Here is a 24,017-nt window from a genome sequence, read left to right on the forward strand (position 1 = left end):
TCCGCTTTTCAAACCCGGAATTTTACCGCTCTAATCAAAAATCGTAATTTTAGACCACTGTCCCATGCTGAGTGTCGAAGCTACCTTTTTCATAAATCACGATCCTTGCGTTTTTAACCGTTTTTTTTCTTATTTTTGTTGAGCATTCGTGGGTTTCACTATTAGAAAATATAAACTTTTTTTCTGTATGTTTCTTCGGGACAACTGGCTTTGAAATCGGGTTCTTTCACATCCTTAGCGAGAATCATACCACTAGACCACTGTCCGTAGTTTTACCTTCGATACATATTTTGCAGATCAAGATCATTACGTTTTCTGCGGTCTAGTGGTACGATTCTGTCTTTCTCGGCTGTCCCCAAGGAGACTATGTATTTAGTTACCATGCATTTCTTCTTGTTTCACAAAAAAAAAATTTCTTCGTTTTTGTCCGTTTTGGTGAGTTTAATAATCATTTAAGTTGCTTAGTGTTTGCTGTCTTTCTGCAAGAAGTTTGTTATAGTTACTGCGATTAGCCGGTAGTTCACTTTTATTCTACTATCATGTTCTTTTTTCTATTAGTAAATTGGGGACAGCCGGGAATTGAACCCGGGACCTCTCGCACCCAAAGCGAGAATCATACCTCTAGACCACTGTCCCATGAGGTTAGTTTCGATGCATTCGTACCTTTCTTAGTTTCCTTCTATGTTCCTTTGTGTTTGCTGAAGTTTCAGATGGGAACTTGGGAATTTCAGATTTTTAAAAACTTTAAAAAATTTAAGTTTTCTGAAAATTTTGAAAAAATCACAAAAAATGTCATATCTCGAAAACTACAAAAAATTGAGGAGTCATATTTGGAGGCAAGATTTGCAACCTTTGATAGTACTCTGACAGTACCCAATTACAGGTTTGTGAATTTCAGATTTTAAAAAATAATCAGATTTTAAGTTTTCTGAAAGTTTTTGAAAAAATCACAAAAAATGTCATATCTCGAAAACTACAACAAATTGAGCAGCCATATTTGGAGGCAAGATTCGCAATCTTTGAGATTACTCTGGCAGGACCCAACTACGGGGTTAGGAATTTCAGATTTTGCAAAAAATATATAAGTGATCTGAATTTTTTTTTTTTAAATCACAAAAAACGTCATATCTCGAAAACTACAAGGATTTGAACTGTCATGTTTGGAGGCAAGATTTGTAACTCCTTAGAGTACTCTGATAGCACCCAACTACAGGGTTGGGAACTTCAAGTTTTTTAAATTGTTTGGTTATTTGAAATTTCTGAAAATTTTCGAAAAAATCTCAAAAATCGTCTTATCTCGTTAACTAAAATGATTCGGGCATTCAAAATTGGAGGCCAAATTCGCAACCCATTATTCGAAATTGTGCTGCTCAATTGAAACTCGGTAAAAATAAGTTCTAAAAACAAATTGGAAAATCGAGAAAAAGTCTTAACCATTGCAATATACGATATAGCTTAAACATGCAAAAAAATACGTTGAAAAAGTTTAAACATGGCGAGATAGTGGAGCCCGCATTTAAATATATAACAGATTATTGGTTGCTTAGTGTTTGCTGTCTTTCTACTAGAAATTATATATTTTCTGTTAGTATTCTGGGGACAGCCGGGAATTCAACCCGGGACGTCTCGCACGCTAAGCGAGAATCATACCACTCGACCACTGTCCCATGCTGAGTTTCGATGCCTTGCTACCTTTTTCATAAATCCCGATCCTTGCGTTTTTTAACATTTTTTTTTCTTATTTTTGCTGAGCAATCGCGGGTTTCATAACTATTTTAAGTTGTTTACTGTTGGCTATTTTTTCTATTGGAAAACATAATTTTTTTTCTGTATGTTTATTCGGGACAACTGGGTTTGAAATCGAGTTCTCTCACATCCTTAGATAGAATCATACCACTAGACCACTGTCCGTAGTTTTACCTTCGATACATATTTTGCAGATCAAGATCATTACGTTTTCTGCGGTCTAGTGGTACGATTCTGTCTTTCTCGGCTGTCCCCAAGGAGACTATGTATTTAGTTACGATGCATTTCTTCTTGTTTCACAAAAAAAAAATTTCTTCGTTTTTGTCCGTTTTGGTGAGTTTAATAATCATTTAAGTTGCTTAGTGTTTGCTGTCTTTCTGCAAGAAGTTTGTTATAGTTACTGCGATTAGCCGGTAGTTCACTTTTATTATACTATCATGTTCTTTTTTCTATTAGTAAATTGGGGACAGCCGGGAATTGAACCCGGGACCTCTCGCACCCAAAGCGAGAATCATACCTCTAGACCACTGTCCCATGAGGTTAGTTTCGATGCATTCCTACCTTTCTTAGTTTCCTTCTATGTTCCTTTGTGTTTGCTGAAGTTTCAGATGGGAACTTGGGAATTTCAGATTTTTAAAAGCTTTAAAAAATTTAAGTTTTCTGAAAATTTTGAAAAAATCACAAAAAATGTCATATCTCGAAAACTACAAAAAATTGAGGAGTCATATTTGGAGGCAAGATTTGCAACCTTTGATAGTACTCTGACAGTACCCAATTACAGGTTTGTGAATTTCAGATTTTAAAAAATAATCAGATTTTAAGTTTTCTGAAAGTTTTTGAAAAAATCACAAAAAATGTCATATCTCGAAAACTACAACAAATTGAGCAGCCATATTTGGAGGCAAGATTCGCAATCTTTGAGATTACTCTGGCAGGACCCAACTACGGGGTTAGGAATTTCAGATTTTGCAAAAAATATAAAAGTGATCTGAATTTTTTTTTTTAAAATCACAAAAAACGTCATATCTCGAAAACTACAAGGATTTGAACTGTCATGTTTGGAGGCAAGATTTGTAACTCCTTAGAGTACTCTGATAGCACCCAACTACAGGGTTGGGAACTTCAAGTTTTTTAAATTGTTTGGTTATTTGAAATTTCTGAAAATTTTCGAAAAAATCTCAAAAATCGTCTTATCTCGTTAACTAAAATGATTCGGGCATTCAAAATTGGAGGCCAAATTCGCAACCCATTATTCGAAATTGTGCTGCTCAATTGAAACTCGGTAAAAATAAGTTCTAAAAACAAATTGGAAAATCGAGAAAAAGTCTTAACCATTGCAATATACGATATAGCTTAAACATGCAAAAAAATACGTTGAAAAAGTTTAAACATGGCGAGATAGTGGAGCCCGCATTTAAATATATAACAGATTATTGGTTGCTTAGTGTTTGCTGTCTTTCTACTAGAAATTATATATTTTCTGTTAGTATTCTGGGGACAGCCGGGAATTCAACCCGGGACGTCTCGCACGCTAAGCGAGAATCATACCACTCGACCACTGTCCCATGCTGAGTTTCGATGCCTTGCTACCTTTTTCATAAATCACGATCCTTGCGTTTTTTAACATTTTTTTTTCTTATTTTTGCTGAGCAATCGCGGGTTTCATAACTATTTTAAGTTGTTTACTGTTGGCTATTTTTTCTATTGGAAAACATAATTTTTTTTCTGTATGTTTATTCTGGACAACTGGGTTTGAAATCGAGTTCTCTCACATCCTTAGATAGAATCATACCACTAGACCACTGTCCGTAGTTTTACCTTCGATACATATTTTGCAGATCAAGATCATTACGTTTTCTGCGGTCTAGTGGTACGATTCTGTCTTTCTCGGCTGTCCCCAAGGAGACTATGTATTTAGTTACGATGCATTTCTTCTTGTTTCACAAAAAAAAATTCTTCGTTTTTGTCCGTTTCGGTGAGTTTAATAATCATTTAAGTTGCTTAGTGTTTGCTGTCTTTCTGCAAGAAGTTTGTTATAGTTACTGCGATTAGCCGGTAGTTCACTTTTATTATACTATCATGTTCTTTTTTCTATTAGTAAATTGGGGACAGCCGGGAATTGAACCCGGGACCTCTCGCACCCAAAGCGAGAATCATACCTCTAGACCACTGTCCCATGAGGTTAGTTTCGATGTATTCCTACCTTTCTTAGTTTCCTTCTATGTTCCTTTGTGTTTGCTGAAGTTTCAGATGGGAACTTGGGAATTTCAGATTTTTAAAAGCTTTAAAAAATTTAAGTTTTCTGAAAATTTTGAAAAAATCACAAAAAATGTCATATCTCGAAAACTACAAAAAATTGAGGAGTCATATTTGGAGGCAAGATTTGCAACCTTTGATAGTACTCTGACAGTACCCAATTACAGGTTTGTGAATTTCAGATTTTAAAAAATAATCAGATTTTAAGTTTTCTGAAAGTTTTTGAAAAAATCACAAAAAATGTCATATCTCGAAAACTACAACAAATTGAGCAGCCATATTTGGAGGCAAGATTCGCAATCTTTGAGATTACTCTGGCAGGACCCAACTACGGGGTTAGGAATTTCAGATTTTGCAAAAAATATAAAAGTGATCTGAATTTTTTTTTTTTAAATCACAAAAAACGTCATATCTCGAAAACTACAAGGATTTGAACTGTCATGTTTGGAGGCAAGATTTGTAACTCCTTAGAGTACTCTGATAGCACCCAACTACAGGGTTGGGAACTTCAAGTTTTTTAAATTGTTTGGTTATTTGAAATTTCTGAAAATTTTCGAAAAAATCTCAAAAATCGTCTTATCTCGTTAACTAAAATGATTCGGGCATTCAAAATTGGAGGCCAAATTCGCAACCCATTATTCGAAATTGTGCTGCTCAATTGAAACTCGGTAAAAATAAGTTCTAAAAACAAATTGGAAAATCGAGAAAAAGTCTTAACCATTGCAATATACGATATAGCTTAAACATGCAAAAAAATACGTTGAAAAAGTTTAAACATGGCGAGATAGTGGAGCCCGCATTTAAATATATAACAGATTATTGGTTGCTTAGTGTTTGCTGTCTTTCTACTAGAAATTATATATTTTCTGTTAGTATTCTGGGGACAGCCGGGAATTCAACCCGGGACGTCTCGCACGCTAAGCGAGAATCATACCACTCGACCACTGTCCCATGCTGAGTTTCGATGCCTTGCTACCTTTTTCATAAATCACGATCCTTGCGTTTTTTAACATTTTTTTTTCTTATTTTTGCTGAGCAATCGCGGGTTTCATAACTATTTTAAGTTGTTTACTGTTGGCTATTTTTTCTATTGGAAAACATAATTTTTTTTCTGTATGTTTATTCGGGACAACTGGGTTTGAAATCGAGTTCTCTCACATCCTTAGATAGAATCATACCACTAGACCACTGTCCGTAGATTTACCTTCGATACATATTTCGCAGATCAAGATTATTACGTTTTCTGCGGTCTAGTGGTATGGTTCTGTTTTTGTGGGCTGTTCCCAAGGAGACTATGTATTTAGTTACGATGCATTTCTTCTTGTTTCACAAAAAAAAATTCTTCGTTTTTGTCCGTTTCGGTGAGTTTAATAATCATTTAAGTCGCTTAGTGTTTGCTGTCTTTCTATTAGCAATTTTTTTCTAGCATTCTGCGGTTAGCCGGTAGTTGCACTTTTATTCTATTATCATGTACTTTTTTCTCTTGTGCATGTATAATGGGGACAGCCGAGAATTGAACCCGGGACCTCTCGCACCCAAAGCGAGAATCATACCTCTAGACCACTGTCCCCTGTGTTAATCTTCGATGCATTCCTACCTTTTTACAAATCAGGATTATTCCTTTTTTGTTCGTGTTTCCTCGTATTAGTGAGTTTTATAGTTTCTTTCTAGTTGCTTTGCGTTTGCTGTATTTTTTTTAGAAAATGTAATTTTTTTCTGCTAGCTTAAATGAGACATCTGCGGTTTAAACCCGGAATTTTACCGCTCTAATCAAGAATCGTAACTTTAGACCATAGTCCCAAGTTTTAGCATCGATGCATTCCTACTTGTTTCACAAAAAAAGAATGTTTAGTTTTCTGTCAGTTTTGTTTCTGTATGAGTGAGTTTAACCATTTTTTAAAAGTTGCTCAGTGTTTGCTGTCTTTCTACTAGAAAAGATATAATTTTTTGCTAGTATATTGGGGACCTCCGCGGTTGAATCCTTGGACCTCTCGTGCTCTAATCGAGACCCAAACCACTCGACCACCCCCATGGTTAAGCATCGATGCATTCCTACTTGTTTCACAAATCAAGATTATCTTTTTTGATCCGTTTTTTTTCGTCTTTGTGAGTTTAAAAGCTTTTTTCTAAGTTGCTTAGTGTTTGCTGTCTTTTAACTAAAACTTGTGAATTTTTATGCTAGTTTTAATGAGACATCCGCTGTATAAACCCGAAACTTTTACCGCTCTAATCGAGAATCATACCTTTAGACCATTGTCCCATGTTTTGGCATCAATGCTTGGTTCACATAAAAAAAGAATGTTTAGTTTTTGTCCGTTTTCTTTTTTTTCAGTGAGTTTATTAATAAATAGCACTTAACGCACCTTCGGTGCTTCGAAATTTTCGACAACTCGTGAGAAACCGCATATATTGGAAACGACATCTGCAAACTTTTAGTGTACTCTGACTGCACCCAATTACAGGGTTGGTAATTTCGAACTTTTAATTTTTTTTCCCATTTTCAAAGCGTCATTTCGAAAACTTTAAGGGCCTCTGGAGAAATTTGGAAGCCAGATTTGCAACCACTGAGAGTCCCTCAGAGCACCCTACTATAAGATTAGGAATCCAAAATTTTGTGAATTTTTTTAAACCAAAGTTTCCCGAAAAAAAATTGAAAAAACGTCTTATCTCCGAAACTAAAAAGGTTTGAGCATACATTTTAAAAGGCAAGATTTGAGACGCCTGGATGTACGCTGACAATAAGATTTTATCTTCATCAAGTTAGTAGTTTCAAATTTTTCGAATTTCTGTGAGAAATTTTGAGAAAATCAAAAAATGTCACATCTCGGAAAGTAAAATCATTTGAGCAGTCGCGTTTAGCAGTCGCATGTGGCAAAATTTGCAACTCTTTGGAGTACCCTGACAACCCTGAACTATAGCGTTGGGAATTTCAAATTTTGAAAAAAATTAATTTATACTTTCTGAAAATTTTGAAAAAATTACAAAAGAATGTCATATCTCGAAAACTACAAATAATTGAGCAGTCATACTTGAAGGCGAGATTTGCAGTCTTTGAGAGTATTTTGACAGGATCTAACTACAGAATTTCAGATGGGAACTTGGGAATTTCAGATTTTTAAAAACTAAAAATAATTTAAGTTTTTTGAAAACTTTTGAAAAAATCACAAAAAATGTCTTATCTCGAAAACTACAAAGAATTGAGGAGTCATGTTTGGAGGCAAGATTCGCAATCTTTGATAGTACCTGTTTTTTTGTGAGTTCAATAAATATTGTAGGTTGATCAGTATTTGCTGTTTTCTACTAGAAACATTATTTTTTCTGTTAGTAATCTGGTGACAGCCGGGAACTGAACCCGGGACCTCTCGCACCCTAAGCGGGAATCATACCACTAGACAGATGTCCCATGTATTAAGCTTCGATGCATTCCTACTATGTATTTAGTTACGATGCATTTCTTCTTGTTTCACAAAAAAAAATTCTTCGTTTTTGTCCGTTTCGGTGAGTTTAATAATCATTTAAGTCGCTTAGTGTTTGCTGTCTTTCTATTAGCAATTTTTTTCTAGCATTCTGCGGTTAGCCGGTAGTTGCACTTTTATTCTATTATCATGTACTTTTTTCTCTTGTGCATGTATAATGGGGACAGCCGAGAATTGAACCCGGGACCTCTCGCACCCAAAGCGAGAATCATACCTCTAGACCACTGTCCCATGTGTTAATCTTCGATGCATTCCTACCTTTTTACAAATCAGGATTATTCCTTTTTTGTTCGTGTTTCCTCGTATTAGTGAGTTTTATAGTTTCTTTCTAGTTGCTTTGCGTTTGCTGTATTTTTTTTAGAAAATGTAATTTTTTTCTGCTAGCTTAAATGAGACATCTGCGGTTTAAACCCGGAATTTTACCGCTCTAATCAAGAATCGTAACTTTAGACCATAGTCCCAAGTTTTAGCATCGATGCATTCCTACTTGTTTCACAAAAAAAAGAATGTTTAGTTTTCTGTCAGTTTTGTTTCTGTATGAGTGAGTTTAACCATTTTTTAAAAGTTGCTCAGTGTTTGCTGTCTTTCTACTAGAAAAGATATAATTTTTTGCTAGTATATTGGGGACCTCCGCGGTTGAATCCCTGGTTCTCTCGTGCTCTAATCGAGACCCAAACCACTCGACCACCCCCATGGTTAAGCATCGATGCATTCCTACTTGTTTCACAAATCAAGATTATCTTTTTTGATCCGTTTTTTTCGTCTTTGTGAGTTTAAAAGCTTTTTTCTAAGTTGCTTAGTGTTTGCTGTCTTTTAACTAAAACTTGTGAATTTTTATGCTAGTTTTAATGAGACATCCGCTGTATAAACCCGAAACTTTTACCGCTCTAATCGAGAATCATACCTTTAGACCATTGTCCCATGTTTTGGCATCAATGCTTGGTTCACATAAAAAAAGAATGTTTAGTTTTTGTCCGTTTTCTTTTTTTTCAGTGAGTTTATTAATAAATAGCACTTAACGCACCTTCGGTGCTTCGAAATTTTCGACAACTCGTGAGAAACCGCATATATTGGAAACGACATCTGCAAACTTTTAGTGTACTCTGACTGCACCCAATTACAGGGTTGGTAATTTCGAACTTTTAATTTTTTTTCCCATTTTCAAAGCGTCATTTCGAAAACTTTAAGGGCCTCTGGAGAAATTTGGAAGCCAGATTTGCAACCACTGAGAGTCCCTCAGAGCACCCTACTATAAGATTAGGAATCCAAAATTTTGTGAATTTTTTTAAACCAAAGTTTCCCGAAAAAAAATTGAAAAAACGTCTTATCTCCGAAACTAAAAAGGTTTGAGCATACATTTTAAAAGGCAAGATTTGAGACGCCTGGATGTACGCTGACAATAAGATTTTATCTTCATCAAGTTAGTAGTTTCAAATTTTTCGAATTTCTGTGAGAAATTTTGAGAAAATCAAAAAATGTCACATCTCGGAAAGTAAAATCATTTGAGCAGTCGCGTTTAGCAGTCGCATGTGGCAAAATTTGCAACTTTTTGGAGTACCCTGACAACCCTGAACTATAGCGTTGGGAATTTCAAATTTTGAAAAAAATTAATTTATACTTTCTGAAAATTTTGAAAAAATTACAAAAGAATGTCGTATCTCGAAAACTACAAATAATTGAGCAGTCATACTTGAAGGCGAGATTTGCAGTCTTTGAGAGTATTCTGACAGGATCTAACTACAGAATTTCAGATGGGAACTTGGGAATTTCAGATTTTTAAAAACTAAAAATAATTTAAGTTTTTTGAAAACTTTTGAAAAAATCACAAAAAATGTCTTATCTCGAAAACTACAAAGAATTGAGGAGTCATGTTTGGAGGCAAGATTCGCAATCTTTGATAGTACCTGTTTTTTTGTGAGTTCAATAAATATTGTAGGTTGATCAGTATTTGCTGTTTTCTACTAGAAACATTATTTTTTCTGTTAGTAGTCTGGGGACAGCCGGGAACTGAACCCGGGACCTCTCGCACCCTAAGCGGGAATCATACCACTAGACAGATGTCCCATGTATTAAGCTTCGATGCATTCCTACATTTTTCGCAAATTAAGATAATTGCGTTTTTTTCTAATCTTTTTTTTTTTGGTTTTAATGTGTTTTTTGGGTTTAATAACTTTTTTAAGTTGTTTTCTGTGAGCTATTTTTCTACTAGAAATTATATATTTTTTAAGGAAGTGTATTGGGGACAACCGGGAATTGAACCCGGGACCTCTCGCAGCCTATGCGAGATTCACACCGCTAGACCGCTGTCCCATTTATTTTGCGTCGATGCATTCCTACATTTTTTTGCAAATCAAGATCATTTCGTTTTTTTAACATTTTTTTCTTGTTTTGATGAGTTTTTTGTTATTTTATTTTTTTTTTACTTTTTGCTGTTTTTCTGCAAGAAAAAAAAATTTGTTTTTAATTTTATATTGGGGACAACCGGGAATTGAACCCGCGACCCAGCGGACCCGAAGCAAGAATCATACCACTAGAACACTGTCCCATATTTATAGCTTCGATGCTTTCCTGCATTTTTCACAAATCAAGGTTATTCCTTTTTTTGTCCGTTTTTTTTGTTATAGTGAGTTTAATAGTTTTTTTTCTACGTAGCTTAATGTTTGCTGTCTTTTACCAGAAAATAAATTTTTTCTGTTAGTAGATTGGGGATAGCCGGGTAATCTTCCTTGCTAATCTAGAATCATACCACTAGACTACTGTCTCATGTTTTTAGCTGAGATGCATCCCTACTTTTTTCACAAATTAAGATTTTTCTTTTTTGTCCATTTTTTCTCGATTTGGTAATCGAGAATCAAACCACTAGACCATTGTTCCATGTGTAAGCATCGATGCATTCCTAATGATTTCACAATAAAAAAAAATTGTTTCATTTTTATTCGTTTATTGTTATTATAATTTTTTTTACTTTTGCTGTATTTCTGCTAAAAAAATGTAAACTTCTTTTTTTATATAATATTGGGGACAACCGGGAGTTGAACCATGGATCTCTCACATCCGAAGCAAGAGCAAACCACTAGACCACTGTCCCATGTTTTTGCTTTCCTGCATTTTTTCACAAATCAAGAATATTCCTTTTTTGGTCCGTTTTGTTTTTCGTTTTGGTGAGTTAATTAGTTTTTTTCTATCTTGCTCAGTGTTTGCTGTCTTTTTACTTAAAGTTTTAGTTTTTGCTGTTAGTATATTGGAGACAGCCGGGAATTGATTCTGTGATATCTCGCACCTTTAGCAAGAATCGTACCACTAGACCACTGTTCCATGTTTGTAGCGTTGATGCATTCTTACTTTTTCATGAATAAGATTTTTCCGTTTTTGTCAGTAGCTTTTTCGTTTTGGCGAGTTTTAGCGGGTTTAATAATTATTTTAAATTGCTTGCTGTTTTCTATTTTTCTACTGAAAAATATATTTTTCTTTTAAGTTATTTTGTGGACCAACGGATTTGTTTCGGGGACCTCTCGCACCCAAAGCGAGAATCGTATCACTAGACCACTTTTCTATGATTCACTGCTACAAACAATCTAGTTCATGCTAGTTTGAACACCTAACCTATATCACACTAAGCCAGAATCATACCACTAGCGTCATTCATACCACTAGACTTTTGTCCCAATGTTTAGCTATGATGCTTTCCTATTTTTTCACACAAAAAATAGATTTTGTTTGTTGTCTGTTTTGATACCGGAACCTCTCACACCTAAAGCGAGAATCCTTGAAATATTGTCTTAAGTTTTGTAGTCTTTGATGTATTTCTGCTAGAACATATGTGTTTTTTTCTAATGGTAAATTGTGGAGAGCCGTGGATTGACTACCGGTCACACAGGAAGAGAAAGTTTCTCTCCAATTTTGGTTGTCGGAAGACAAAGACGAGCTTCATCATCAATAAACTGTCAACCAGAATTTTTTTTGCGTGTTTTCAATTGAACTGGAATTGTGTTGTGATTTTACATGCAACTCAAAAGTGAAAAATAAAAAAATTTAACTTTTTTTTGAGTTCGTTTACACTTTTGTATTTGTTTGTTGACTATGATGAATTTTCTAAATGACTAAATGGTTTGCTTATAATGGTTTGCTCAGAAAAGTTTGAAAAATGGTTAAAGCTGGAAATTTGTGAATATTTTGAAAAATACTCAGTTGAATGAATAGTTTGCCTGAGAAAACATAGAAAAACGCAAAGCAATTCACGACAAGGAAGAGTTTAAAGAATCCAAGTTTCATGATTAATGAGCTTGCTGCTTGCTTACTACAGCCGATTTTTTGCTCGCCGATAGACTAATTGATAAGGGCTTGATAGTCACATTTATTTGCAATTTTTCGCAAATGGTCAAATCATAAAGGAAAATTTTTACTTTTTTTTTAAAAAAAGACCTTAAAATATAGTTAATAACTTCGCAAAAACTTCATGAAAAAAGGTAGCGGATAATAAGGCTACTTTTTAGTTGCATCAAAAATATTTAAAAAAGAAAATGATATTTTCTTGATCACTCACTTGAGAAATTTTTGCGTCCATTTGCCCATAAGCGAAACAGGAAATTCTCACGACACAGTCACACTTGGCGAGGTCGTCCATTTTTTCAAATTCTAAATGGATTTTATATGGTGGGAAATGAAGTTATTTGATTCGTTTTGATTTGCTACTATTGAACTGATATGCTGTTCGTTTTTTCATGATATGGTTTTCAAGTAGCACAGAATATTCCAACCATAGTATTAAAAAGATGCAAAAAGTTTTTTTTCAAAATAGAGTTTTTTTTCTGCATTGTGTGATAAACAGATCTGAACTAAAAAAAGAATGTAGGCATATTAGACACACACAGTGAAATAGGCCAATTGGAAATCAGTTTTTGAAGCAAAATGACTAGAAAAACGAAAAAAAAAAATTATTGTAAGAAAAGTTTTAAACAAGTATTAAACATTTTTCATTTTTTTAAGTTTTTGGAATTTGTGAAATTTTTGGTCCCCAAAATGGCGCTAATAATTCCACAAACTAACTTTACATGAGTAAAACTCGAGCTTTCACGGCTTTTTAGGGTGCATTGAAAGAGAGTGACGCTCTAATTCTAAAGACGCCAAAAATTTTCTTAAGGCGCCAAAATATACTAACCGACGAAACGCAAATTTTTGATCAAGTCTTTCCGTTTCCGAAAAAGGCCTAAAAACGGCTTTTTGAACCTGTTCTTTTTTTCAAAAAATTTCTTGCGGCGCAAAATTGTTGATAATAATAGGGTTTTTATAGTTTTCTGGGAGTCCTCTGAGAATCAGTTTGGTAAAAAAAAGATCGACAAAGTTTCCGTAAAGGAAGACTAAGTTCCTCTCCAATTTCGGTGGTCGGAAGAAATAGACGAGCTTCATCGTCAAGAAGCTGTCAATCAGAATTATTTTCTACGTGATTTTATCTGAACTATAATCTGTACTTGATGTTATTTCACATGCAACTCAAGAGTGAAAAATAAAAAATTCAACATTTTTTGAGTTCATTCAACACACTTTTCTAGCTGTTTATTGGATATTTTGATTTTTCTAAATGACTAAAAACTAATTTTCGACCTTTCTACTTTTGATTTGCTGTTTAGATGGCTCGACACATCATTCTTTTCACACAATGTTGTTACGTCTAAACTGCAGATGTTCAGAATGCTCCGAACCAAGTTCGGGCCAGAAAATGTTTGTGCCGTGGAATTGCAACCCAAACTACAAACTACCTAAAACCCAAAGCAGCTCGTCTGCAAAAACTCGCCCCCGATTCTCGTCTGGGAGTTTCGACGTTACTCGATGTTCACAATCTGAACAAGATGAAAACTTGTGGAACGTTGAGTTTCTCGATCGTAGAGACGGGTCCACCCATTTGGGTTCCGTGTCGAAGGATTTCCTCGCCGAGGTCTATCACAACTGCGAGAAACGACAGCATATAAGGTCAGTGATTGATGATAGATCATCTAATTTCTTATCGCTGTTTTACGTAATTTTTTACAGCGATTTTTTCACCCCAGTACTGAATTAGTTTATGACCCAAATCATGGTTAAGGGGCGTGCATCCAAAAGTTTCATATTTGACGTCCATTCGAATATGGAAAAATTTGATCCTAAATTGTTCGATCCAGAGGCCAGGAACAACGCTTATCCCCTCGCTTAAGGTCAGCTGAATACCCAGCATTGTTTCTTTCAGCGAATCGAAGACCCCGAAACCTTTGACGGATGCTGTCAGGAAAATTGATTATACCCATTTCTACGGAACTGAAGAAGGTTTATTTGGAGCACTAACCGAGCTGGTCCATAGCGGTATGGTTATTCTCAAGAATGCGCCACAACGCACTGAGACCATACAGATGTGTATGGCCCGATTTGGTCCAGTGGCAGAGACCATTTATGGAATTGACTGGAGAGTGAAAGTTGAAGACAATCCAATAAACATTGCATACTCCAACGAACATTTGGGTAAAACTGTGATGGTACATAAGCTAGCCGAAAACTCTAAGCAGTCCGTTGCCTAATAAGTATCTGAAAATTAAGTATTAAAAAATCAAAAAAAAACAATGGTAAAAATTATAATTAATTCATTTTTTCAATTAATTAAGATAATCTGCTCAATGTCGATTCGTTAATAATTTGGCTGGTTTGTCCACTTTCGATAAACATTTTATTATTAGAGACGGATTTTGATTTTTTTTTGCAAAATGATCGCTCAAACAAACTGAAATCCCTCCTCTGTGAAAAAGAAAATTGCGTCGTCGATCAATTTTGAAACAAAGTTTAGCCAAAATACGAATGTATACCAGATTAAGATCTCTTATTCGAGCAGATATGAAAAGTGTCTCAATTCTGACCTATCTCAAAAAAAACCTAAGAACAAAAAATCATTTATTTGAGGTCAAAATGGCTGAAAAAAAAGAGAAAGCAGACTGAAAATTCTCAACAGTTTTAACTGCGACTTGAGACGCTTCCAAAAGACCTCATATAAGGTCCTAGTTGTGCTTCTCTTATTTTTATTAGTTTCAAGATTTTATAACAGTGGTGGTAACTTTTGACTTGTGATTTGAAGTTGAAGTTGTTTTAGACTATCACATGGATCTGATCTATTATGAAAGCGCACCTGGTCTGCAAGGCTTACACGCCTACCTGTTCGACCGGGAGACCAAAGGAGGCGAGTCTCTCCTGCTGGATGTCTTTCCAGTTGCAGGTGAACAGACAGCAGCAGACATCTTAATTTAAAAAAGCTGAAATTTTTGTTTTAAACAGAAATGGTAACGAGAGTTGTTTTAATAATGAAAACTTAAATTTTTACACTCGTTTTAACATAAGCCAGTGCAAATCAGTTGAATGATTGTTGTCCAGCTGGACAAAAAAGGTGTATTTTTGATTGAAAGTGAAGTTTTTTGAAGCTAGAAAATTTGATTTAAACTAGATTTTTTGTCAATTTTAGTAAGACTGGTACTAAAATAATATTATAATCGATTATTAACCCTTGAAACTGGATGCGTTAGATCTAATTGTTAAATAATTAAAACAATTTTTATATTCATTGTTTTTGAGTTCTTGTGAAACCTATATCTAAACTCTTAACATGTTTTTGGACGCAAATAATGTAATGCATCAATTTCTGTTCTTATTTCAGAGGAGTTCAGGCGTCTTCATCCAGATCTATTCCAGACCTTCTCCACGGTACCCGCCACTTTCCAGAAGATCCACTTCAGTCGAGAGAGTCCAGTGTATCTGCGTAGTCACAAACCACACATAGAGGTAGAATGCGATGGGGTTCGAATCTGAGTGGGATCTTTGTTTTTTGGGGTTAGATTAAAACGACCGTTTTTTTATCCCTTCTCTCAATCATTAAATTGAGAGAAGGGATATCCCTTCTCTCAATCATTATCCCTTCTCTCAATCCCTTCTCTCAATGGGATCTGAGTGGGATCTTTGTTTTTTTGGGGTTAGATTAAAACGACCGTTTTTTTATCCCTTCTCTCAATCATTAAATATTTTAAATTCATTTTGTTTCCAAGTCTGAATTTCGACAATTTGAGTATAAAATAGTTTTTTTCCGATCTCAACATAAGTTGACTGAAATGATGTTTCTCTCCCAATCGGTGTTTTCCTCAAAGGTTCAGACTGAATAATCTTTCACTTAGCAACATAAGTGTCATATCACACAGGTGAACAGAGATGGTGCCATCATTGCAGTCAATTGGAGTCCTCAGTTCGAGGGACCCCTTCTCAAAGCACGACCCGACGAGGTGGCTAGCTACTATGAAGGCAAGCAATCTGCAAGTCTTGGGGCGGGGGGGGGGTAAGATTGGTAAATAAAGTGATGCGAAGAGGTGAATACTTTTATTGCTCTTCGTGCGTGATGACGGGGTGATTATGAAGTTTGAGCTTGAATTTTTGTTGGTCAAACCAATTTACTTTTTAGGCTTATATCGAAATCTAAGTAGACTCAATTTTTCAAAAAAAAGTCTGTTTAATTGAACATTTTGAAAGTTTTTGTTTCAAGTGCTATAGCTTTCTGCAAGTACCACCCTCGCCACGGGATATGGCTTCTTCAATTTTAAGACATGGCTCTTTTCAATTTTCCCCCACCTCACATAAGCATCAATTTTATGTTGTAAAGATTGGTGTTACAAGGTTAAATATGATGATGACTAAGTATGTTTGCCATGACCAAATTAGTCCGCATGCCAATTTTTGTAACAATAGGCAATCGAACAATGTGAACAAAAATTCGCAGGTGGTGGAGGAGGTTTAGAAAAAGAGCCTAAAGTTTGTCTTCAAGAAACAGAAAAAAAAATTCCTCCGAAAATGATTGTCGTTCGGAAATTATTTTGAAATAGGTTTTCTGACGAAAAAAAATCACATTTTTAAAATGCCAGTTACATTATTTTCTAATGTTTATGTGCCGGTCAAAATCGTGTTTTGTGACTTTGACTGATATGTTATGATGATTGCTTTGATTTTGATTGCTTCGATGCTTTAGCGTACACCACGTTTGGACAGATGCTTCAAGACAGCAAACTCGGAAAGCAATTCAAACTTGAAGAAAACGACGTGCTGGTCTTTAACAATCGGCGCATTGTACACGGCAGGACGGAGATCGAATCCCGCTCTGGCGGGCGGGAACTGATTGGCGCATATGTCAACATCGACGAATTTTACAAAACTTATAATGTGTTAGCGGTGAAATATGGCAAACAAACTTACCCTGTTCGTGTTGGAAATCACGACCAAGCATAACGAGTCCTGAAATTCAGCCAACTTGATTATGTTTTTCTTAATAACTAGACGCTGAAACGACACACCAAAACCCTGAGTGCCCATATTGCTCAAAGAGTGGCGACAAGTTTTGAACTTTAGACTAAAAGCGGTTTTTAAAATTGTACGAACTGTGGTGATATATTATAATAGGTGGTAATTTTAATTATAGTGCGTGTATTAACTACAATGCATAATATAGTCCTTTCATTTTCAATCATTTGTACACGCTGCTTAGATAGTTTTTGTAAATACGGTACTCTGCCAGATGAAATGTTACTCAAAAACTCAAATTTTGCACTATAGCCATAAAACTTGGCTTTTGAAATTAATTATAGAAACTTTGCGAAGTATAACAAAAAGCGATCCAGCTATTTAACTGTAAATTGCCACCTATTGTAATATATCACCCGAACTGTATATATGTGACTCACATCGTTCCATTTGACCTAAAATCCTCCATATTTGTAAATTCTACAGCAGCATATTATATTCGATGCTTAAATTTTAAAATTCAATTATATTTAGCCTCAAAATGGTGTTTTTTAATTACTAAATTTGATACAGTTGTGGTCTCGTTTCGAAAATCTTAACGTGCAGCGTAAATTATCTCTTAATTTTTTTTTCTCATATTTTAATTTCGTTTTGATTTTGAGTCTAATCAGTAACGATAGCAGTTCTAATCGTTTGGCGGGATCACAATTCGAGGATCACAATATTTCAAACAATTTCTTTCATTTCGGACATACGGTTGTTTTTACCCTGTGGCAAACGGAGCTTAAGAAATTAGACGAAAAGCAAAATAGACCATCAGATAATAACGGAATTTAGACAATAACATGCGCGCACATTTAGTGAAGTTTGTTTACAGACTTAAATTAACTTTTGGCTGAGTAAATACTGGTTGTCCGTAAATTCCGTTTCTTTACGGTCGTCTTATGTGCTTGCAGTCTAATTTCCTAGGCCCCGTGGCAAACATGTGCATTTAATTTTCTGTGGCACAATTTATTAGCGTTTCAAATAAACTACCCAGAACGAAAAGCCAGAAAGATCATTAAAATGCCAATAGATGTAACTAAACAACTTATTTCACTACCCGTATCGAGAAAATTCTTTATTTCTGACCTGAAATACTTTGTCTGATCAGAAGTTTTTTTAAAATGTTTAATTAAAGTATGGATTTTCTTAATTTTTTTTAATTTCTCATCCTGAAAAAGTCTCCTGATGGGGTTAGCACCCCTGCCCTTCTGATTTCTAGATATTTGCTCTATCCACTAGTCTACAAGCTTTGCTGCAGATTAGTAGTTTTAGCAGTATAAAACTTGTTATAACAAATGTAAGTTTGCATTGGTTCGCTGCTGTTATCGTGTATACTCGAAGCATGTTTATCTCGTTGCGGTTGAGCAGTGAACTGATTTCTGGTTATTTCTTTCCAGAAACTGTTTATTTGTAAACTAGAAAAGAATGAGGTCACTTCTGCAAGAAAAAAACGAGAAAACTAGGCTAGGTAATCTATATAAAATTTCTATCTAGAAAAAGAGCTTCCGTTGGGTACGGGTAAGAAAAACTTAATATAAATTCGAATTAACAGAAAATTTATTATCTGCAAATTCTGCTTAACAGTCCATAAAATCAGTTGGGCCAAAACAATGCCAAAGTTAGTTATTCCATAAATAAAACAAAAAAATTTAGTTTTTTAAATTTTTCAGTTATTTGTATAGTTCTTAACGTATTTTCTTTGTTTTTCTTTTGATAGCAAAACAGATTTTGATTAAAAATCAATTTTATAACTTTTTAGTTGCCTTACAATTTCTCATTCAAACTCAGAAGAGATTTAATTATGAATAATTATAATCATCCCGTTCTTACGCTCGACCAACCTAATGATCTCCCGAAGTATTTGAAACGTTTGTTTAAGTTGTAAAAATTAGATTTCATATTTTTTGCATCCATAGTTTGTTCTTTTTTGGTCAAAAACGTGTATATCTATTCAAACCTTTTTGGACCACAAAGTAAGTTGTTTGTTTAGTGATTTTTTTCCAACTTTCTGTCAAGTTATGTTTTTTCAATGATCTTGTACAAACATAGCTGCTAGTTAAATTTTAAAAAACAACTATTTTATCAATATTTCTGCAAAAAAAAATACAATGATTGGTATGGTTACTCGGAACGCGTTGCGCTAAAATAAATAAGTGTTGAAATCAAACGCAGAGCAAAAGAAAAAAATTTTTTTTTGTCAAAATTAAAGCAATCATTCTGGGGACATCACTTTTCTGTTCAGTCAGCTCAATTCACTCCAATTTGAAACCCATTCAAAACCGTAACTTTTTTGTTACTTAAATCGATCTTAAACTATTTTATGTCAGTGCGGGTAAGATTGAGTTTGCTGTACTGGAGAAAAAAGAAGTCGCGCCAAACTCTACGGTAAAAAAAACACAAAAAGATAGGCAGATGGTTGTATATAGTAAACTAAAGTTTTCTATCAGATAACAAGCTTCCTATGGTCATATTCATGGCCATTATCTCAATGAGCCAAACGTGCCCTTATCGTCACACAACGATAAGCTCAGATTTTGGCGGTTCTCGGATCGACCAACGAAAATTAGAAAGCGCATCTCCACTTAGAAACTAAAATTTTACGTGCATGAGGGGGTTTTAAAAGCCTTGCTTTAAATGAAGTTTCAAACCTTACAACTTCAGCTGTCCATCAAAAAGCCACTGACGACGGTGCTGTCTGTGAGCATAAGACCGTAAACCAGTTGCCCTGCGTTGCTTCCCGGATTGAAGATCACGTCAACGGGTATCAGTGACTCTGAAAATCACACCCGCTAATTTACCGCCAAATTCAAAAAATAAACTAACACGCATAACTGGCGACTGTTCTTCTTTTTTGCGAAGAGAATAATGGGTGTACAGGTGTTTCAAATAAGTCACAAAAAGTGATTGCCGAGAAAGACCGCATTTCTACAACTTTTATCTGCGCACACCCTTGAGGATTAAAATTTAGGGGATTGCTTATCTAGGTCCGTTAACACACTCTAACTTAACGGCAAAGCAAAGTGGTCCTTGGACTGAGATTCACTACTATCCCCAATCCCGAAAGGGTAAGTTGATGGCAACTGTTTTGTACCGTTTTCTGTTACTTGCCCCGTTTTGTACTGCTCTTAGGGCTGTCTCGTTCGCTCGATACGATCGCAAAAACTTACAGATAAAATTGATTTCGAATAATAAAATTCCAAAAACAGAAGGTGCTAAGTGGCCAGAGTGAAATCTAATAATCTAATCAAAAGAAATGGATCCACGATCCGCTAACACAATTGCTAACTAGCATTTAAATGGCTCATTAGCACTAACTAACTTTTTACACTCATGCTATCCTCGATAGCTCAATCAATATTCTCTCACTCCGGAGAAATCGCTATCTTCACCCACTCACCTTCACTTGGAGAATCACTTTTCTCACAAGTGTCAAACTGTTCTCTCTAACTGAGAAACAACTATGCTCTATCTCAGTATCAATTATTCTGCCTAAGGATAGGCTTCCCGTAACCTTTTCGCTATGTTTTTTTAATTGAGTTTTGGTAATAGTTATAGTTATGATCGTCCCTACAAGTCCTGGTTTTAACCTATCACCCCTTTCGCAAGGTCTTAACCGAATCCTTACTCTAACGACACTACTCCTAAATTCCAAGTTCATCATAGGTGTTTCTATCTAAGTTGTGCAAATATCAAGTCCAATTTCACCTCTAAACCAAGCTATGTTTAATTAAACAATCTCCCAAGATTTTTATTTGATTATCCCATTAACGTTCCGACCTCCCGAAGCTTGGGGGACACCCTTTTTATTTGTAAATAAGTCATTCCGAGCATCCAAACTTTCAATCTATACTCTATTATAATCCCGACCTTCTAGCTATCAGGGGAGTGTGATTCGCTTATTAGGAGTCAAATTGAACCAAAAGGCCATCTATGGGGAGCTAAGTGAATATCCTGCCAACCATGTCAATTTTGAGATCTTTCTCCCATGCCATGCTCCTATTAATGCCAATTTCTTCTGGGGTTTTTCTTTAATTTGATTGATTTTCTATAAAAAGCGCTTTCACCAAGCTTAGCTGGACTCAATGTTTGCCGAGTTTACTCGTTTTATTTCACTACTTCAAAGATACAATAAAAAGCTAAATATTTTGCAGCTTCTGCTTCAGTTATTAATATATAAGTTCCCTCCCAATATTAGTGAGGTGACTAAAGCCATAAAATTTGGCTTTTGAATTAAATTATAAAAACTTTGAAGTATAACAAAAAAGCGATCCAGCTATTTAAATTTAAATTACCACCTATTGTAATATATCACCCGAACTGTATTGATGTGACTCACAATGTTTCATTTGACCTAAAAATCTTCCATATATGTAAATTCTACAGCAGCATATTATGTTCGATGCTTAAATTTTAAAATTCAATTATATTTAGCCTCAAAATGGTGTTTTTTATTTACTAAATTTGATACAGTTGTGGTCTCGTTTCGAAAATCTTAACGTGCAGCGTAAATTATCTCTTTAATCTTTTTTTTCTCATATTTTAATTTCGTTTTGATTTTGAGTCTAATCAGTAACGATAGCAGTTGTAATCGTTTGGCGGGATCACAATTCGAGGATCACATTATTTCAAACAATTTTTTTCATTTCGGACTTACGTTTGTTTTTACCCTGTGGCAAACGGAGCTTAAGAAATTAGACGAAAAGCAAAATAGACCATCAGATAATAACGGAATTTAGACAATAACATGCGCGCACATTTAGTGAAGTATGTTTACAGACTTAAATTAACTTTTGGCTGAGTAAATACTGGTTGTCCGTAAATTTCGTTTCTTTGCGGTCGTCTAACGTGCTTGTCGTCTAATTTCCTAGGCCCCGTGGCAAACATGTGCATATAATTTTCTGTGGCACAATTTATTAGCGTTTCAAATAAACTACCCAGAACGAAAAGCCAGAAAGATCATTAAAATGCCAATAGATGTAACTAAACAACTTATTTCACTACCCGTATCGAGAAAATTCTTCATTTCTGACCTGAAATACTTTGTTTGATCAGAAATTTTTTAAAAATGTTTAATTAAAGTATGGATTTTCTTAATATTTTTTAATTTCTCATCCTGAAAAAGTCTCCTGATGGGGTTAGAACCCCTGCCCTTCTGATCAGGAGTCAAATTGAACCAAAAGGCCATCTATGGCTAGCTAAGTGAATATCTTGCCAACTATGTCAATTTTGAGATCTTCTTCCCACGCCATGCTCCTATTAATGCCAATTTCTTCTGGGATTTTTCTTTAATTTGATTGATTTTCCATAAATAGTGCATTCACCAAGCTTAGCTGGACTCAATGTTTGCCGAGTTTCATCGTTTTATTTCACTACTTCAAAGATACAATGAAAAGCTAAGTATTTTGCAGCTTCTGCTTCAGTTATTAATATATAAGTTCCATCCCAATATTAGTGAGGTGACTATAGCCATAAAATTTGGCTTTTGAATTAAATTATAAAAACTGTGAAGTATAACAAAAAAGCGATCCAGTTATTTAAATGTAAATTACCACCTATTGTAATATATCACCCGAACTGTATATATGTGAGTCACAATGTTTCATTTGACCTAAAAATCCTCCATATTTGTAAATTCTACAGCAGCATATTATGTTCGATGCTTAAATTCTAAAACTCAATTAGATTAAGCCTCAAAATGGTGTTTTTTAATTACTAAATTTGATACAATTGTGGTCTTGTTTCGAAAATCTTAACGTGCAGCGTAATTTATCTCTTTATTCTTTTTTTTCTCATATTTTAATTTCGTTTTGATTTTGAGTCTAATCAGTAACGATAGCAGTTGTAATTCGAGGATCACATTATTTCAAACAATTTTTTTCATTTCGGACTTACGTTTGTTTTTACCCTGTGGCCAACGGAGCTTAAGAAATTAGACGAAAGGCAAAATAGACCATCAGATAATAACGGAATTTAGACAATAACATGCGCGCACATTTAGTGAAGTTTGTTTACAGACTTGAAATAACTTTTGGCTGAGCAAATACTGGTTGTCCGTAAATTTCGTTTCTTTGCGGTCGTCTTACGTGCTTGTCGTCTAATTTCCGAGGCACCGTGGCAAACATGTGCATATAATTTTCTGTGGCACAATTAATTAGCGTTTCAAATAAACTACCCAGAACGAAAAGCCAGAAAGATCATTAAAATGCCAATAGATGTAACTAAACAAATTATTTCACTACCCGTATCGAGAAAATTCTTTGTTTCTGACCTGAAATACTTTGTCTGATCAGAATTTTTTTTAAATGTTTAATTAAAGTATGGAATCTCTTAATTTTTTTTTAATTTCTCATCCTGAAAAAGTCTCCTGATGGGGTTAGCACCCCTGCCCTTCTGATTTCTAGATATTTGCTCTATCCACTAGTCTACAAGCTTTGCTGCAGATTAGTAGTTTTAGCAGTATAAAACTTGTTATAACAAATGTAAGTTTGCATTGGTTTGCTGCTGTTATTGTGTATACTCGAAGCATGTTTATCTCGTTGCGGTTGAGCAGTGAACTGATTTCTGGTTTTTTCTTTCCATAAACTGTTTGTTTCTAATTAGAAAAGAATTAGGACTTTTCTGCAAGAAAAAACGAGAAAACTAGGCTAGGTAATCTATATAAAATTTCTATCAAGAAAAAGAGCTTCCGTTGGGTACGGGTAAGAAAAACTTAAATTAAATTCAAATTAACAGAATATTTATTATCTGCAAATTGTGCTTTACAGTCCAGTAAACCAGTTAGGCCGAAACAATCCCAAAGTTAGTTATTCCATAAATAAAACAAAAAATCTAGTTTTTATAATTTTTCAGTTGTTTGTATAGTTCTTAACGTATTTTCTTTGTTTTTATTATGATAACAAAACATATTTTGATTAAAAATCAATTTTATAATTTTTTAGTTGCATTACAATTTCTCATTCAAACTCAGAAGAGAATTAATTATGAATATTTATAATCATCCCGTTCTTACGCTCAACCAACCTAATGATCTCCCGTAGTGTTTGAAACGTTTGTTAAGTTGTAAAAATTAGATTTCATGTTTTTTGCATCGATAGTTTGTTCTTTTCTGTTCAAAAACGTGTATATCTATTCAAATCTTTTTGGACCATAATGTAAGTTGTTTGTTTAGTGATGTTTTTTTCAAATTTTTTGTCAAGTTATGTTTTT

At 34.6% G+C, this 24,017-nt stretch overlaps 1 protein-coding gene and 5 non-coding genes across 6 annotated transcripts in view; 1 reads left to right on the forward strand and 5 right to left on the reverse strand.

Moving 5' to 3' along the window:
- LOC134847776 (2-(trimethylamino)ethylphosphonate dioxygenase-like) overlaps positions 1-16,901 on the forward strand; it is a 188,396-nt gene extending 171,495 nt beyond the window's left edge. The window contains exons 3-8 of the mRNA XM_063864993.1: positions 13,106-13,445; positions 13,699-13,967; positions 14,587-14,709; positions 15,145-15,269; positions 15,680-15,779; positions 16,498-16,901. Coding sequence (XP_063721063.1) covers positions 13,106-13,445; positions 13,699-13,967; positions 14,587-14,709; positions 15,145-15,269; positions 15,680-15,779; positions 16,498-16,754 — 1,214 coding nt within the window. The 3' untranslated portion in view covers positions 16,755-16,901. The remainder of the gene's footprint in view (positions 1-13,105; positions 13,446-13,698; positions 13,968-14,586; positions 14,710-15,144; positions 15,270-15,679; positions 15,780-16,497) is intronic.
- Trnap-ugg (transfer RNA proline (anticodon UGG)) lies at positions 565-636 on the reverse strand. The gene has a single exon. It is a non-coding gene; the product is annotated as a tRNA-Pro (tRNA).
- On the reverse strand, positions 2,209-2,280 carry Trnap-ugg (transfer RNA proline (anticodon UGG)). The gene has a single exon. It is a non-coding gene; the product is annotated as a tRNA-Pro (tRNA).
- Positions 3,851-3,922, reverse strand: Trnap-ugg (transfer RNA proline (anticodon UGG)). The gene has a single exon. It is a non-coding gene; the product is annotated as a tRNA-Pro (tRNA).
- Positions 5,501-5,572, reverse strand: Trnap-ugg (transfer RNA proline (anticodon UGG)). Its single transcript has one exon. It is a non-coding gene; the product is annotated as a tRNA-Pro (tRNA).
- On the reverse strand, positions 7,638-7,709 carry Trnap-ugg (transfer RNA proline (anticodon UGG)). Its single transcript has one exon. It is a non-coding gene; the product is annotated as a tRNA-Pro (tRNA).
- Positions 16,902-24,017: the final 7,116 nt, after the last annotated feature.

Source organism: Symsagittifera roscoffensis, chromosome 6 (assembly GCF_963678635.1).
Source record: "Symsagittifera roscoffensis chromosome 6, txSymRosc1.1, whole genome shotgun sequence".
Lineage (NCBI taxonomy): Eukaryota > Metazoa > Xenacoelomorpha > Acoela > Convolutidae > Symsagittifera > Symsagittifera roscoffensis.